The sequence below is a fragment of the Vanessa cardui genome, chromosome 12 (assembly GCF_905220365.1).
Source record: "Vanessa cardui chromosome 12, ilVanCard2.1, whole genome shotgun sequence".
Taxonomy (NCBI): Eukaryota; Metazoa; Arthropoda; class Insecta; order Lepidoptera; family Nymphalidae; genus Vanessa; species Vanessa cardui.
This window is the reverse complement of record NC_061134.1, coordinates 9189547-9204349: the sequence shown is the minus strand read 5'-3', so window position 1 is coordinate 9204349 and position 14803 is coordinate 9189547. Positions and strand designations below refer to the sequence as shown.

Sequence of the window (14803 nt, the reverse complement as noted above, 5' to 3'; positions counted from 1 at the left end):
AGGAAGAGGTTGGCGGACGAGCATATGGGCCACCTGATGGTACGTGGTCACTATCAACCATAGAGAATGACGCTGTAAGAAATATTAACATTTCCTTACATCGTCAATGTGCCACCAACTTTGGGAACTTAGATCTAATATGCCTTGTGCCTGTAGTTACACTAGCTCACTCACCCTTCAAACCGAAACACAACAATACTGGGTACTGTTGTTTAGCGGTAGAATATCTTATGAGTGGGTGGTACCTACCCAGGTGGGCTTGCACAAAGCCCTACCACCGAGTTATATACATATCTCTTGGGTATATAGTAATGTTATCTATAATAATATATTAGAAGTTATTATTGAATTATTAAATCTGTGAATGTTTTCTTCAGTTATTTTATTTTTTGTACATGTTAAAAGAAATAAATAAAAAACAAATATTTCACACAATTCTTTATTCAATCTTGTCAATAAGTACAGTACTCACTTGTCACTCGATCACAATTTTGACTGAAAAACAATAAGGTGATTAAACAATAGGAAATTAGATAAGATTAACGTAACTCACCCGTTTTAATTCTGGTATAACTTAAAAGGATTATTAAAATCAATATGTCATATCAATTGCTAACATTTCACGATCGAGTTATGCGGTGAGTTTCGAGTTTCGAGCCCCAAAATTATTCAATTCACTAATATCAACTGTATTCCTTAAAGAAACGTTCTCACCTCTATCCCAACATGTAAAGCGACATGCATATCTTCAGCGTTCTGTGATATGTAGAAATGCGCGTGACCGTTAATATCTACATTCACAGTCGTCCCAGAACATTTGCCACCAATGTTCTTACCAGATATAACATCACAATATCTGCCTGGTGGTAAACCTGTCTAAAAAACATTTACCATAGCTTGATAAATACTTAAGAAATTTTCTCTTTATCACATAAAAATAAAACTTATTCTATATTAATATTATAAATGTAATAATATCTTTATCTGCCGGTCTGTCTGGCTGCCGAATTTGATGGCATTTGGTATAAACCAAACTTGAACTCTATGAAAGAAACACATGACAATCAACCCCATAAAACGCAAACGAAGTCGGGGGCGACAACAAGTTAAATAATAAATTAGAAAAAAAAGCAAACTATTGTTAAGAATATTTCTCAAATTTCCATTCATCGGTTTCCTGGAACCGCTTCAGAATTCATTTACAAGAGACAATTTGTTTGATTATAAATTTGCAAAGAACAAACATCACCCAGAAGAATAATATACGACTTGGTTATACAAAGACCAGTAGCTTGCAGAATTTGATACTAATTTTATTCCAAAATTATCTAGGAAACCAGAATTGAAGATATAAATAGTATGGTCGCAAAATCTTCTTAACAGAAACAAAGGCCCTTTACCCAGTATAGCAGGACATAATAAAACGGGCTTAAAGAAAATTGCTGTCCCTTTACTTTTACTCCATAATAATATAGCAGTAATAATGGTAATGGCTGATAAAGCTACGGGTGATCCAGTATACCCAACACTACAGAACATTACCTTGATGGTAGGGCTTTGTGCAAGTCTACACCCGACACCAATTACTCGTGAAGTAATCTACCGCCGTACAGTAATGCTTGGTATTTTGTGTTCGTTCACCGAGAGTGAGACAGGGTAACAATAGAGGATGTATTAAATCTTAGTTCCCAAAGTTAGGGACATTGTCGATGTAACGAATCTATACTTAATATTATAAATGTGAAAGTAACTCTGACTGTGGGTCTGTCGGTCTTTCACTACCAAACAACTAAACTGAATTTGAAGATATTCGGTATGAAACAAACTTCAACTCCAAGAAAGGACTCAAGCTACTTTTTTGCCAAATACGTGAGAACCAACCCCTTAAACGCAAGCAAAGCTTCAAGCAACAGCTACCGGTTAATATTCCTTACAGCACCAAGGTCTATGGGTGGTGATGACCACTTTATCTTACATATACAGTAAGATCTCTCTAGATATATCTTTAATATTTTTTTCTAACATTAAGTTACCTAAATTTGTAGTCCTGTCTGATAATTTAATTACTTTTCACTATCAGCTCATTCAAGTATATTAATCAACAAAAATGATTTAAACATAAATCGATAATTTGGGATCAACTGACATTTTTATGACCGGATTTTAACGTGCGAAGTATTAATGGACTTTATGATGTGATAATTTTGATGGCATTATTGATATTAGTTTTAAATTATTGCAATAACATTTACCTACATTATTATTATTAACAAATTTGTATAAAAGTTTATCATGGTTATATCATGATTATATCATATATTCAAACAGACAATTGTTAGTAATAGTAATAAATATTGGGCAACATCACATACATTACTGTGATCCCAATGTAAGTAGCTAAAGAACTTATGTTATGGAAAATCAGAAGTAATGACGGTACCACAACACCCAAACCCAAGACAATATAGAAAACTAAGGAACCCGGGACCTCGGAGTGGCGTACCCATGTAAACCGGTGTACATAACACTCGACCACGGAGGTCGGTTGTTATTGTTGTTATTGTATTTACCTGCAAGGTTTGTTTCAATTCGACGTCATTACCATTGAATACGATAAAACCAAGTCGACCCCTCGCGAAAGCAATTTGCTTGTTTCCATTATCCCACCAATGGCCAATGTTGGCATCACCGACGGCGTTCCTGAAGGATATCATGTTGTATATTTGGCGCCATCGATGCTCGCATACCCAACCGTTACTACACGTATCATCCTGTTAATAGCAATGAGATTCTTAATAAAAACATAAATTATAGCCAGCTAACAAAGCCGTATTTATTCCATACACGTCTTGTACTGGAATTTTGTTGAAAACTAATATAAGGAATATGCAGTATGAAACGTTTTCAATTTATATTTTCGTTTTCATTAGCCAGGGAAAAACGAAAATTCAAGCTCAAAAAATGATATTTTAAACAAGAAAATATTCTTAATTGGATTTTTAAGACTGCAAGAAAATTTCATAAAAAGTTTTATTCAATATGCAATAACTTTAATAATAGTAGCGAAAAACTTTTTTAATCCTCTGGATTGTGAGAAAATTAATTTTTTTATAGTTAAAAAGTTATCTAAACATAAAAGTTAACTGTTTTCATTAGTGAAATCAGATAGCTTTATAAATAAAAATATTAGAGGAGATACGAATAATCACAAAATATTGGCAAATCTGGATCCTTAAATTTACATTATTACAAACTGCGTAATAAAAAAGTCTAGAACGCCAAGTTATACTCGAAACCAACCTATGACGATTGGCATATTAATAATCATAAAATAACAAAAAAACTTACGTCATTAATGTATGGTGTGATAATATTTTCGTTTTCATCAGACGGCGGGCCTTGTTCACTATTATCGAAGAAGTAACTACTCATGACACGAGGTTTTCCATATGGATGTGCTAGTAGGAACGCAATAGCTGCCTAAATAAAAAGACACAAGTTACTAAGATTAAGCGTAAATCATTCAGTTGTTTTCTTAGTTTCCTTGGTGGTTGGGCTTTGTGCAAGCCCGTCTGGGTACCACCCACTAATCAGTCATTCTACCGCCAAACAACAGTAATTAGTATTGTTGTGTTCCGGTTGGTTTGGTGAGTGAGGCAGTGTAACTACAGACACAAGTGACATAACATCTTAGTTCCCAAGATAAGTAGCGCATTGGCGATGTAAGGAATAAATATTTCTTACAGTGCCATTGTTAATAGGCGGTGGTGACCACTTACTATCATTTGATCCAAATGCTCGTTCGCCAGCCTATATAAAAAAATGTCTGAAAATATATGAAGATTTAATAAAATATTTGATATATTACCAAATGTAATACTTATTTTAGCGCAAAGATATTGAGACAAAAATCAAGATAAGTATGAGATTAATAAAAACGTATAAGTACAATAAAGCCATTTAAGACAAAATCGAGAATTCCATGAAAAATCCATCATAACGTAGGAATCCCGGCTATTCTTCATTACTTGTTAAACATAATCTTTATTATTTCTTGGAAATTCTAATGCTATACCTTATTTAGTCTCCCTCCCTTGAAAATAGACCTTAGCTCAGTGTAAGATAATTTCCAGACATTTTTCTGCGATATAAACTCGGAGTGAAAGTACCTATTTTTTGTCAGACACTTCTTAAAAAAAAATGAACATAAGCAATTTTGGTCTACATTGTTACAAAAAGTAGTTCCCGCATATTTGGATAAATTGGATTCGGTATCAGTTTTATGTGTAGCAGTTCAATAATATTTTATTGCAAAAATTTGCATACAGTTCCAAATTTCATCAGAGATAAAAAAGAATTCGACTGTCTGCCGTTTCACCTGATAGTAAGCTTACATGCAGCTTAACGTGGAATTTGTATAAATTAGTCTACTGAATCTACTTATAAAATCTTTCTTTTTCCAATTATGTACAGTACATACCGTACATTTAAATAAAGAAATGAAAAAGCTGTTTTATTACAAAGTTAGTTTAATCCCACATATAAATGAAATCTCATGTGCTTTCTTCCACTTTATAATTCAAATCGTGCGTAAAGAAAAAATTTAAACGAAACTTGCATTTGCCAACGAAAACTTTGAAGACTCGAGGTAAAATAAATATAGAATCTTCCTCGAGGTGAAGAGAGGTGTTTCATAGCCGATTCTTACTCCTTACCTTATAAGCTTTAGATTCCTTATATGTCAGAACATCACTGCTCCTCTGAGTATCATGGTTGTCGATAAAAGTTAAAGCTGATTCACGAGGCAATAGATTCCAATTTTCTCCCCAAGATATTAGCCATTTCATTGCGTTTTTACCGCGGAAAACATTCGTCAGTTCCGAACCAACCTTAAATAGAAGTACATCATTAAAATATTTGGAGACTGTGAATATATTTTCATATTTTTCAAAACAAAGACAGAACTTCAGAAATTAATGTCAATGTGTCGCCGAATGTGAAAATTCCTTGACCTATTTGCAAAAGAATCTCTTACAGAGTTCAAATTAAAAGCAACCTTTGTTAAAAAGCTGGTACGACAGAAGGTACGATAACCTTCCATAAAATACAACATATTATTTTATTTAGGGAAGCTGAGCAAATCATCTACCAGATTTTAAAATACCTTTGTCGTAACTGATATAAACCACTTATACCACCAGTGCCTTTCCCCAAGGATAATGTGTCCCTCGTACCAGTTATAACACTGACCCATTAAATTTTTGGAGACATAACCATAACACAATATTAATAATTATTACTTCATATACTTTGCAAATAAAATTAATCGTTTGATCTGTATTCTGTATCAGAAAATTAATCTCATAAAGGTATGCTGTATTGGAATACTACAAGTTTGATAATTTTAGTATTCCAAAACTAGTTAAATGTAGTAAATTATAATACAAATGATTACATTAAGAAATTTAAATTCTAAATATATATCAGATAAACATAATTCTAGAAACTGAATAAATGTCTTGATTGTGCAATAAGAACTTATTTACCTGCATTATTTCTTTCAAAATGTTTAGCTTCTAAATAATTTGTATAAGCTATATTTACAATAATACCTGATTTGACACAACCTAATATGAAACAGCGTTCAAAATTTACAACTTTTCCTCGATTTCAAAGTAAGAATGAGCTCTTGGTAATTTTTTGAATATAGCATCACTTGGATATTTACAATTGATTTCTTTATTTTAAATTTATATGTATTTACAAACTCCTTACTCTGAATTCTGTGACGTCACCTAAAGGCGTGTACTCCTCGGGATGAATTGGTTCTCCATTGTTGTAAATAACCTCTTGGTAAATATAAGGCCTCGTTCTTGGAACGAATCCATATTCAGGGTTTAAATCATTAAGCCGCTTATAAATCTCTTTGAGATCGCTTGGCCACATGTGCTTGGCTGCGTCGATTCTGAAGACATTATTGACTAAAAGCTTAATAATGAGGTACTAATTTTACTGTAATGTTCTTTTTAAAGCGAACTTAAATAGATAGATCTATGTAGGTTTTAGTGTAGAAATTGAGTGTCATAGTTATATGAGTATACAGAAAAATTAAGTCTTTTGTATAGTTGTTGCAGTGTGTAATAAAAAGGATAACTTAAATAAACTATATCCAGTACTCGGTAGCGTTAGAGCTTAGTTGATATGCAGAGATTACAGAGAGATGACGATGAGAGCGCCAGATGTACTATCACGTGACGCAATTTACAACCGCATTATCTAGATGGCGCTGTACGTTATATGCTGTTTTCTGAATCGCGCTGGCCAGATTTTCGCGTGAACAATGACTAGCCCGGGTTCGGGCCGAATATAGCATACTTACCTGGCGTAGGGGACACCGTGATCATGAAGGCGGTTCCCCCAGAGCGAGGCCTATCCATTGCACTGCGGATGGGTTGACCTCTGCGATTATCCCTAATGCGGATAACTCGGACGCGTAATTTTTGGTAGTGGGGACTGCGTACGCGCTGTCCCCCTTATTAGCTCTCAATAAAATACTAACTAAGAATAGCTATATGGCGAAATATTCATACGCAATAGATTATCTAATCATAGCCCATGTGCGTATAACTACTTTGAGTATAACTCTTGGGGCATGCCAATAATATCAGTTTAGGTTTAGTATCAAAACCGAAACATATTATGCAATGTTTGACAGATAGTATGCTCCGCAGTACTTTGATAATTTAAACAAACCGAGATTAAAGAATTTTTATTAAGCTCATTTTAAGTATCTAAAGCACCAAAATTCTCAACACCAGATCCGGACCCCGGAATCCGGTATTTCCGAATTACAATCCCTACTACTAATGTTATAAAATATTTACATGAATATTTAATTAAAAAAATAATCTAGCAGTCTCTTCGCTTCGCCAATCACTTAATCACCGAACTAAACTAAAATTTCACAAATTAAAACAAGTTATCAAGTTTCATTCAAAGTTTAAAGCACAACGTAAATCCCAGTCCTTATATTACTACATACAACAGAAATATTTAGTTAGTTAAAAAGCGCTAAAAACTTTAACGAAGATCCTGGTTAAACAGTTATATTACATAACTTTATTATTGGTCTAGAGGGTATAATACGCAGCATTTTTATTAATTACATACCTTGAATGCCTTTTTGTCAGTACATTTGTACATGTATATATTTTAACAAAAAATATGTACATTTTTGGTCATAGCAACCTTTATATTTAAATACTTTTATTTAGGTTCACCTGTTAAGTTCAAATGTGGGTCAAATCTTGCAATCGAATTTTGAACCAACCGACAACATTTTGCTCGCATGTATTTTTGGTACTGACAACAAAACAATCAATTTGCAATCGTTTTTATATGATTTTTTTTTGCTTTATTGTCGAATTAAACTGTGTGTATTATTGTTTCTTTGTATCTTAAAAGAATATAGTCCAGGGTATTAAAATATTTTATTATATTACCTAAAACCAGCAACACCGAGTTTGATAAGTTTATTGAAGTAGCGTACTATTTTCTCGCGTACATATTCTTCTGTTTGATTCAAGTCCTTTAATTCCAATAGTTCACAGTTTCGTACCTGAATTAAATGAAATAAATCATTATTTTGTATATTAATTACTATTATAATGCATCAATTTCTATTCGTTGATTCCATTTTTGAATTATTATCATTATTTACCCAAGAGGATAAGTTTGGAGTATGTGGTTATATTTTAATAGATTTAGTTATTTTATTGTAAAGAGTATTTATTGGATTATTGTAATTTCTTCTCAGTTGTACCAAAAGTAAAATGTAACGATGTATGTAATTAAATTTAGATAATCTTGTAAAATGTAATTCAAAAGTTCTTTTACGAGCCTAAATGCATGAAGTCTATTTTGATTTTTATAACTGAATTTAATTAATTATTATATGTACCAACCTCATTGACATCGTAGTAGTTCCTGATTATACAATGCGGATAGTGAAAATGTTTCTCGATGTATGGGACTCCCGTGTAATTATAAGTATTGAAGTCTGCCGTGCTCCCACCGGTGCCGATATTATCTTTGTGCCCGCCCGTCATATGATTAACGACAACATCCGCGTAGATTCTAAAAACAAAGTTTACGAAGTATATTCAATTAACTTTACTAATCAAAGATAATTTCTTGTTCTTGATTGAATTTTTAATTGAAAGAACTACTCTACCAATTTCAATAAAACTTACACCAAAAGATTGTCCGCGTTTCGGAAAACAGTTTTACTATATAACATTATTACAAACTATTTAAAACTGTTATGTAACCAGCATGAATTGTTTGTTTCAGTAAATTATCTATTACATATAATAAAATTGGAGTGTATGTTTGTAATATTAAAATAGCCCTTTCATACTCAACACTACTACTATATATAAGGTACATATACCAAAATATTCTTTTTTACAATTTTTGTTTGTCTGTCTGTCTGTTTGTTCCGGCTAATATCTGGAACGGCTGGACCGATTATGACGGGTCTTTCACTGGCAGATAACTGACATAACAGGGAATAATTTAGGCTACATTTTTTTTTTTGTTAAATTCAAACGCGTATAAGGTCACGGGTACAGCTAGTATTGTATAAATAACAGCGTTATAAGAAACATTAGTACGTATAACATTAACATATGTTAATTCTGTACCAAGTTATCCGATAGATACTGAAACATCAAAAATTGTAACAAATCAAAACTTAAAAAAATATCATAAAAAGCTAGTTATACAAGCCAGCACTAACATTATTTTGTTATCTGTATCTACCGCTATAACAATTATCTTCACGTCTGTACATAACAGGTTGTTTAACATGCAAATGACGCGGTCACAATGTCTATAGAACTCAAATACATATCATAGGAATACAAGAGTACAACTGCGGTATGACATGTTAATATTACCAAATACATCTAGTACATAATGTGTTTAAAGTTACTTCCTACTCTTCATTAACTACTGAATCTTCGCTAAGAAAGAAATTTGAATAATATAAGGAACTTGAAAGGAATTTGATTGGGAAATTTGGCGGACGAGCATATGGCCCATCTGGTGGGAAGTGGTCACCACCGCCCATAGATAATAGCGCTGTAAGAAACCTTAACTATTCCTTTCAACTCAAATGCGCCACCAACCTTGGGAACTAAGTTGTTATGTCCCTTGTGCCTGTAATTAAACTGGCTCATTCACCCTTCAAAACAACAATACCAAATACTGTTGTTTGGCGGTATAATATCTGATGAGTGGGTGATACCTACAAAGACGGGCTTGCACAAAGCCCTACCACCAAGTAGTTTAGTTTGATATTACTAACAATCCTGTTAAGTACTGAGACTTTGGAGTATATCACCATATAATTTGACAGATTACCTAGGTAGTTACGTTGTTGCCGTACGAACTAATTTGGTTTATAGTATATCTAAAGTAATGACACCTTAACTCAATATTTAATTATATCAAAAGTAATGATATTTAAGTAACCAAACAATTACATATCCGACTTAAAATATAAAAATCCAAAGGTGAAAGTACAAATATAACAGTGTGAATTAAAATGGTACGATTATCGTATGATGTGCCCATTAGCGGTCGTTAATAGATTTTGTTATCATATTTAGCTGCTAAGTTTAAGAGATTTAAAGAATATACCTATATCATTCTCTTGATAAAAACGCATTATCAAAATAAGTAAAAATAAATGTAATAATAACAATAAAGTATCTATCATCGTGCTTATTGTATGAATGTTTGGACTAATTATATATTTTTTTAAATGACGATAGTAGATTAAATGTATATATGAAAACTACCCTGCAAGGCTTAGTTGGGTTAGGATATTTGAGGAAGTTTAGAGCTTATTCCACAACGATACTTTATTGTAGGCTGGTTACACATTGCATGCATATGCATTTTTTCATTCGATTCATGCAGGTTTTCTCACGATATTTTTTTGCCACTGGATTACTAACTATGATCTCAAGTACAGCGGATTCCTGTGGTAAGGTATGGTACTAAGGTATTTATTTGTATGTATGTTGATTACTTGCTGATACGCCTGCAAACTTAATACAATTAAATGAAGCGTTTGAAGACAGGACAACTGCTAGTATTCAGATATCATCAATTTCATAAATCATTAATGACTGGTATCAATGCAAATTAAACACGTACTTTAACAAATCAATTGATCAAATCCCAATAAAAATATCTTTGCCTACATATGTAATTATGCATTTTGTTGCTAGAGGATTCTATCTGTCAGAAATTGATAAAATATCATATGATATCGATTATTTATATAAGTTTGTAATTCATTATATTAATATCTTAAAAAAGGATTTGATTATTATTACACCTGTATGATCGATGATTTATCAATCTCGATTATATTTAATCGTTCAGATACAGATACCGTTCCAAAAGAAAATTCACGACTAACTGTAAATTACTTGCCAGAACTCGCTTTTAGGAAGATGTTTAACTAGATTATAAAAGTAGTACCCGTCTATGGAATTATCTAAAGCAGTAGTTCCCAAACGTATTTTCCTCGTGGATCACTTTCAAAATTTTATTGATTTCGGTGGACCCCCTGCTATATTTCTACCTCATTTTTAAAGTCGCCAAAGAATAAAAATTGTGTCGCTTCTGACTTCTGTCCCTATATTCCGAAAGGTCAAATAAAAACGAAAAATAGTAAATTTTCTAACACTTTACTTATTAAAAGAATAGAATTATTTACAAGAAATAATTAATATAAGGGTAATATAACTATGCTTACAATTTTGCTCTTTACTATCAAAAGCAGATAAATTTTCGTGGACCCTTATTAACATCTTATGGACACCCATTTTTTATTCACGCCTACGTAAGCCCCCATCATGACTCCCGTGGTCCCCTGAGTCACCTGGACCACTTTGGGAATCACAGATCTAAAGTCTTATTACAAATTTATACATATAATAAAATTGGAGTATCTGTTTGTAATATCAAAATAGCCATTATCTACTCAATGCATATGTATATTATTTATATACTGTAGGTAAATATACCAAAATATTTTTTTTCCAATTTTTGTCTGTCTGTCTGTCTGTTTGCTCCGGCTAATCTCTGGAACGGCTTGACTGAAATTGACGGGACTTTCACTGGCAGATAACTGATATAATAAGGAGTAACTTAAGCTACAATAATATTTTGTTTTGTTAAATTTAAACGCGTACAATGTCGTGGTACTAGTTTAAAATACATTAGAAGGCAAAAGTATGTGTATCTACACCAGATCACAGTAATAATTACATATAACCTTTTTCAATCACAAGATAACGTAAACCAGATTAACATTTGACAGCGAAATGGCGCGATCATTGGCATCAGAGCTTGATTAATCTGATATTCATTAGGGCTTTGCGAAAAAATGGCGGTTAGAACGTCGACCAAACTGATATCGGAATTTTGTAAGTTAAATTAATGTGGATATAAGTAGTTTTTTAAAATAGTGAGTCGAGTGGTGTGTACACCGGTTTTCATGTTCCACTCCGAGGTCCCGGGTTCGATTCCCGGCTTAGTCGATGTAGATACCGTTTAGTTTTCTATGTTGTCTTGGGTCTGGGTTTTGTGGTACCGTCGTTACTTTTGACTTTCCATAAAACAAGTGCATTAGCTTCTTAAATTGGAATCAGAGTAATGTATGTGATGGTGTCTCATATTTATTTATATTATTACAAGTAATTTTATATTGAATAGGAACTGTTAGTAGCTCACAGTATAGCTGAGCTATTAGCAAATATCATAGATACTATTGACCAAGGTTTGTTTCTTTGTGCCTTCCAGGAGTAGCCTACCTATATGGATATATAATACTTATCGTATTAAGAATCTTCCACGGATACCGTGATGTAGTGAAATAATTTATTAACTTGTATTTAATTTATAACGTGCTTTTATTTAAATGATGAGTGGGCAAATTACATTACAAACACAATGCAGTAGATCTTCGAGAAATTCTCAGAAGCAGCCGAAAGTTTGGGAAAAAGGTAAAACGGCTGGCCTGTGCCTAAAATCTTGTCGGGTTAGAACGATCAATCGGATTAAGAGTTTGCGCACATAATTATGTACTACAATGTATTAAGATGACATTAGCCAAGATAACACTCTCATCAGAGTTAATTATATCCAATAAGTGTGTTTCCATACCTGGTATCAAAGGTGGCTTTAAAAATGGATAATATTTCTTAGTTTCAATGTGTTTGCGCTACGCTGATTCTTTTATTCGTAGGTGACTTACTAATTTTGTTTTTATACATCAATTTTTTTATCATATTACTTACTAAAAAACTATTTATACAATAGTTTAGACAATAGCTTTTTAAGATAAATATGATCATTATAGGCTTACCGTACACCGACATTGTTACATCTTCTAGTCATGTCTAAAAAATCATTTTGGTTACCGGATCTCGTTATCAGCTTGTAGGACATAACTTGGTAGCGTTCGTACCAAGGTCTTTGACCATTCTTGTGGATTATCAAGTTTTCGGAGGGCGGGGATATCTATGAAGCCAAAGTTAGTAATAAATTAAGACAATAATAATGTATATTTACATATCGTAGTAAGATAAGAGAGTATTAATATAAATCTTTACTGCAATATTGAGAGTAAAGGTAAATAAAATATAGTAAATCACATTTTCCTTATAAATATTAACTAATAGCTTTCATGGTTTCACACGGGTAGAATAATGTTGTAAATAAAACATCTGTAGACACATAAAGACAAGTTTTTTATTATTGTCATATGGCGTTTACATTACTCTGCATTAGAAGGACCTAAGCGCCAGTCCGATGATAACAAACCAAAACTTTAACGCAATCGAATTAAAATATAATCAATGACATTTAACCTTTTTTTTCTATTTCAATAACACAAGGGTCCAGTTTCAAATAAAATAAAGTAGAATAAGTCATAATTTACGATTAATCGTAAGTGAGTAATCTGAGTGAGTAATCTGAGTTTAAACTCAGGTTATTTTTTGCGAGGTATCTGTAATAATAATAAGTAACTATCATCAATGTTACAATTTGATAGAATTGGCTTAATCGCATGCATAGATTAAAATCGCATAGAGTACAACACACAAAACTAAATTTTATATTTATTACGAATATCTGTGTATAGTTCGACACACGACGACAAAATTCGTAAAACCGATCACATCCGAATTGAGTACGCTATCCCAAATTATCAAAATTTATTTCTCATGCGAATATGATCTTTACTCAAACGTAATAACTTGTAATATCATATGACCTAATATATTCGTCAATTTGACGCGTCCATTTACATGCACTTACTTTGTCTGACGCGCGAATCTATAGCGACGAATAGCGTCGAATGGCGCGATAGGGAGCTATTTCTATTGGTTGTGTAAATCGACAGTAATCGGTTTTATTTTCATTCCATTGCACTTGATGATGATGCTACATCTAATTTGTGTCGTACTATAATAAAATCTAGATTGCTTTAGCAATAAGACCGCCTTTGCAAGCTCTTATTTTCTTGTCTTTGTTGTAATTGTTCTCTTTATTTGTATGTCCTTTCATTGTGTGTGCAATAAAGTATTAAATAAATAAATAAATAACCTCAATTACCTGTACGCCACCGAAACCTTTAGGTGCAAGAAACCGCTCGCATTCATCTGCAACGTCACGCCATTTCCATTCGAATAGATGAACAATAGTCGATCTATTTTGTAACATGTTCGTTTCATAACTACACACTCCACTCGTTAAAATCAATATATAAAAACACAACATTATTACAAGATCGCAATTTACTAAGATGTTTTAATTTAGTAGCCACATTCGCGTCACATAAATGTATTTTTATGCGATTCAGTATTTCCAGCTCATATACTATTTACCTTTTAAAATAATTTTAATTATAACAATTCGATTCGTTTCTACAATAACACGAATAATCACTTATAATTGTTTGGAACCAATTCATTAATTTGGGGTTCCGTTGTATTTTTTGTAAAACTTTTATATATCTTAAAGAATAACTCTGACGACCTCCGTGGTCGAGTGGTGCGTACACCGGTTTTCATGGGTACGCCACACCGAGGTCCCGGGTTCGATTCCCGGCCGAGTCAATGTAGATTATCATTAGTTTTCTATGTTGTCTTGGGTCTGGGTGTTTGTGGTACCGTCGTTACTTCTGATTTCCATAACACAAGTGCTTTAGCTACTTACATTGCGAACAAAGTAATGTATGTGATGTTGTCTCATATTTATTTATGTGATGTTACAATATTTAAAAAAAAAATAACTGTACGGGTAAATATGAATCAGAGTGTTCTCATATCTAACTTCAAAAAATAAAGACTTTCATACAAAGATACCCATACCACTTCAAAACCGACCCTATTTTATTTTATGTATTATATTTTCAGTAGCATTACCAGTACGTCAACGGTCAGTCAAGCAACACGATTTTATAAGGAATAATCTTATAACAAGTATACGAGAGAAAAGAAAACAAAATTGAGAAGGGTCACTATCTGGTTTTCTATACAATGCGAGTTCTTTGAAAACCCTATTTACAGTCCCAACTGATTTCACTAATGTGATGAGAAACATTTTCCGACAGTTGTAAAAAGGTTTTACTTCAATAAAAAGTAAATAAGTAAACTTATTCGAGTACTGAAGTAATTATTTACATTCGTGAATTGTACCCATTTTGCCCATTAGG

At 32.6% G+C, this 14803-nt stretch overlaps 1 protein-coding gene and 1 non-coding gene across 2 annotated transcripts; one reads left to right on the top strand and one right to left on the bottom strand.

The window, feature by feature from the left end:
* Nucleotides 1–429: 429 nt before the first annotated feature.
* On the bottom strand, nt 430–13932 carry LOC124534398 (alpha-amylase-like). The gene is made up of 10 exons (XM_047110258.1): nt 13702–13932; nt 12449–12603; nt 7965–8136; nt 7503–7618; nt 5776–5965; nt 4716–4889; nt 3349–3480; nt 2571–2771; nt 715–876; nt 430–495 (listed from the first exon to the last, which is right to left on the bottom strand). Exons 1-10 carry the CDS (start codon nt 13864–13866, stop codon nt 484–486), a joined length of 1479 nt encoding a protein of 492 aa, XP_046966214.1. The 5' UTR covers nt 13867–13932; the 3' UTR covers nt 430–483.
* Nucleotides 6372–6533, top strand: LOC124534510. Its single transcript, XR_006966742.1, has one exon. It is a non-coding gene; the product is annotated as a U1 spliceosomal RNA (small nuclear RNA).
* Nucleotides 13933–14803: the final 871 nt, after the last annotated feature.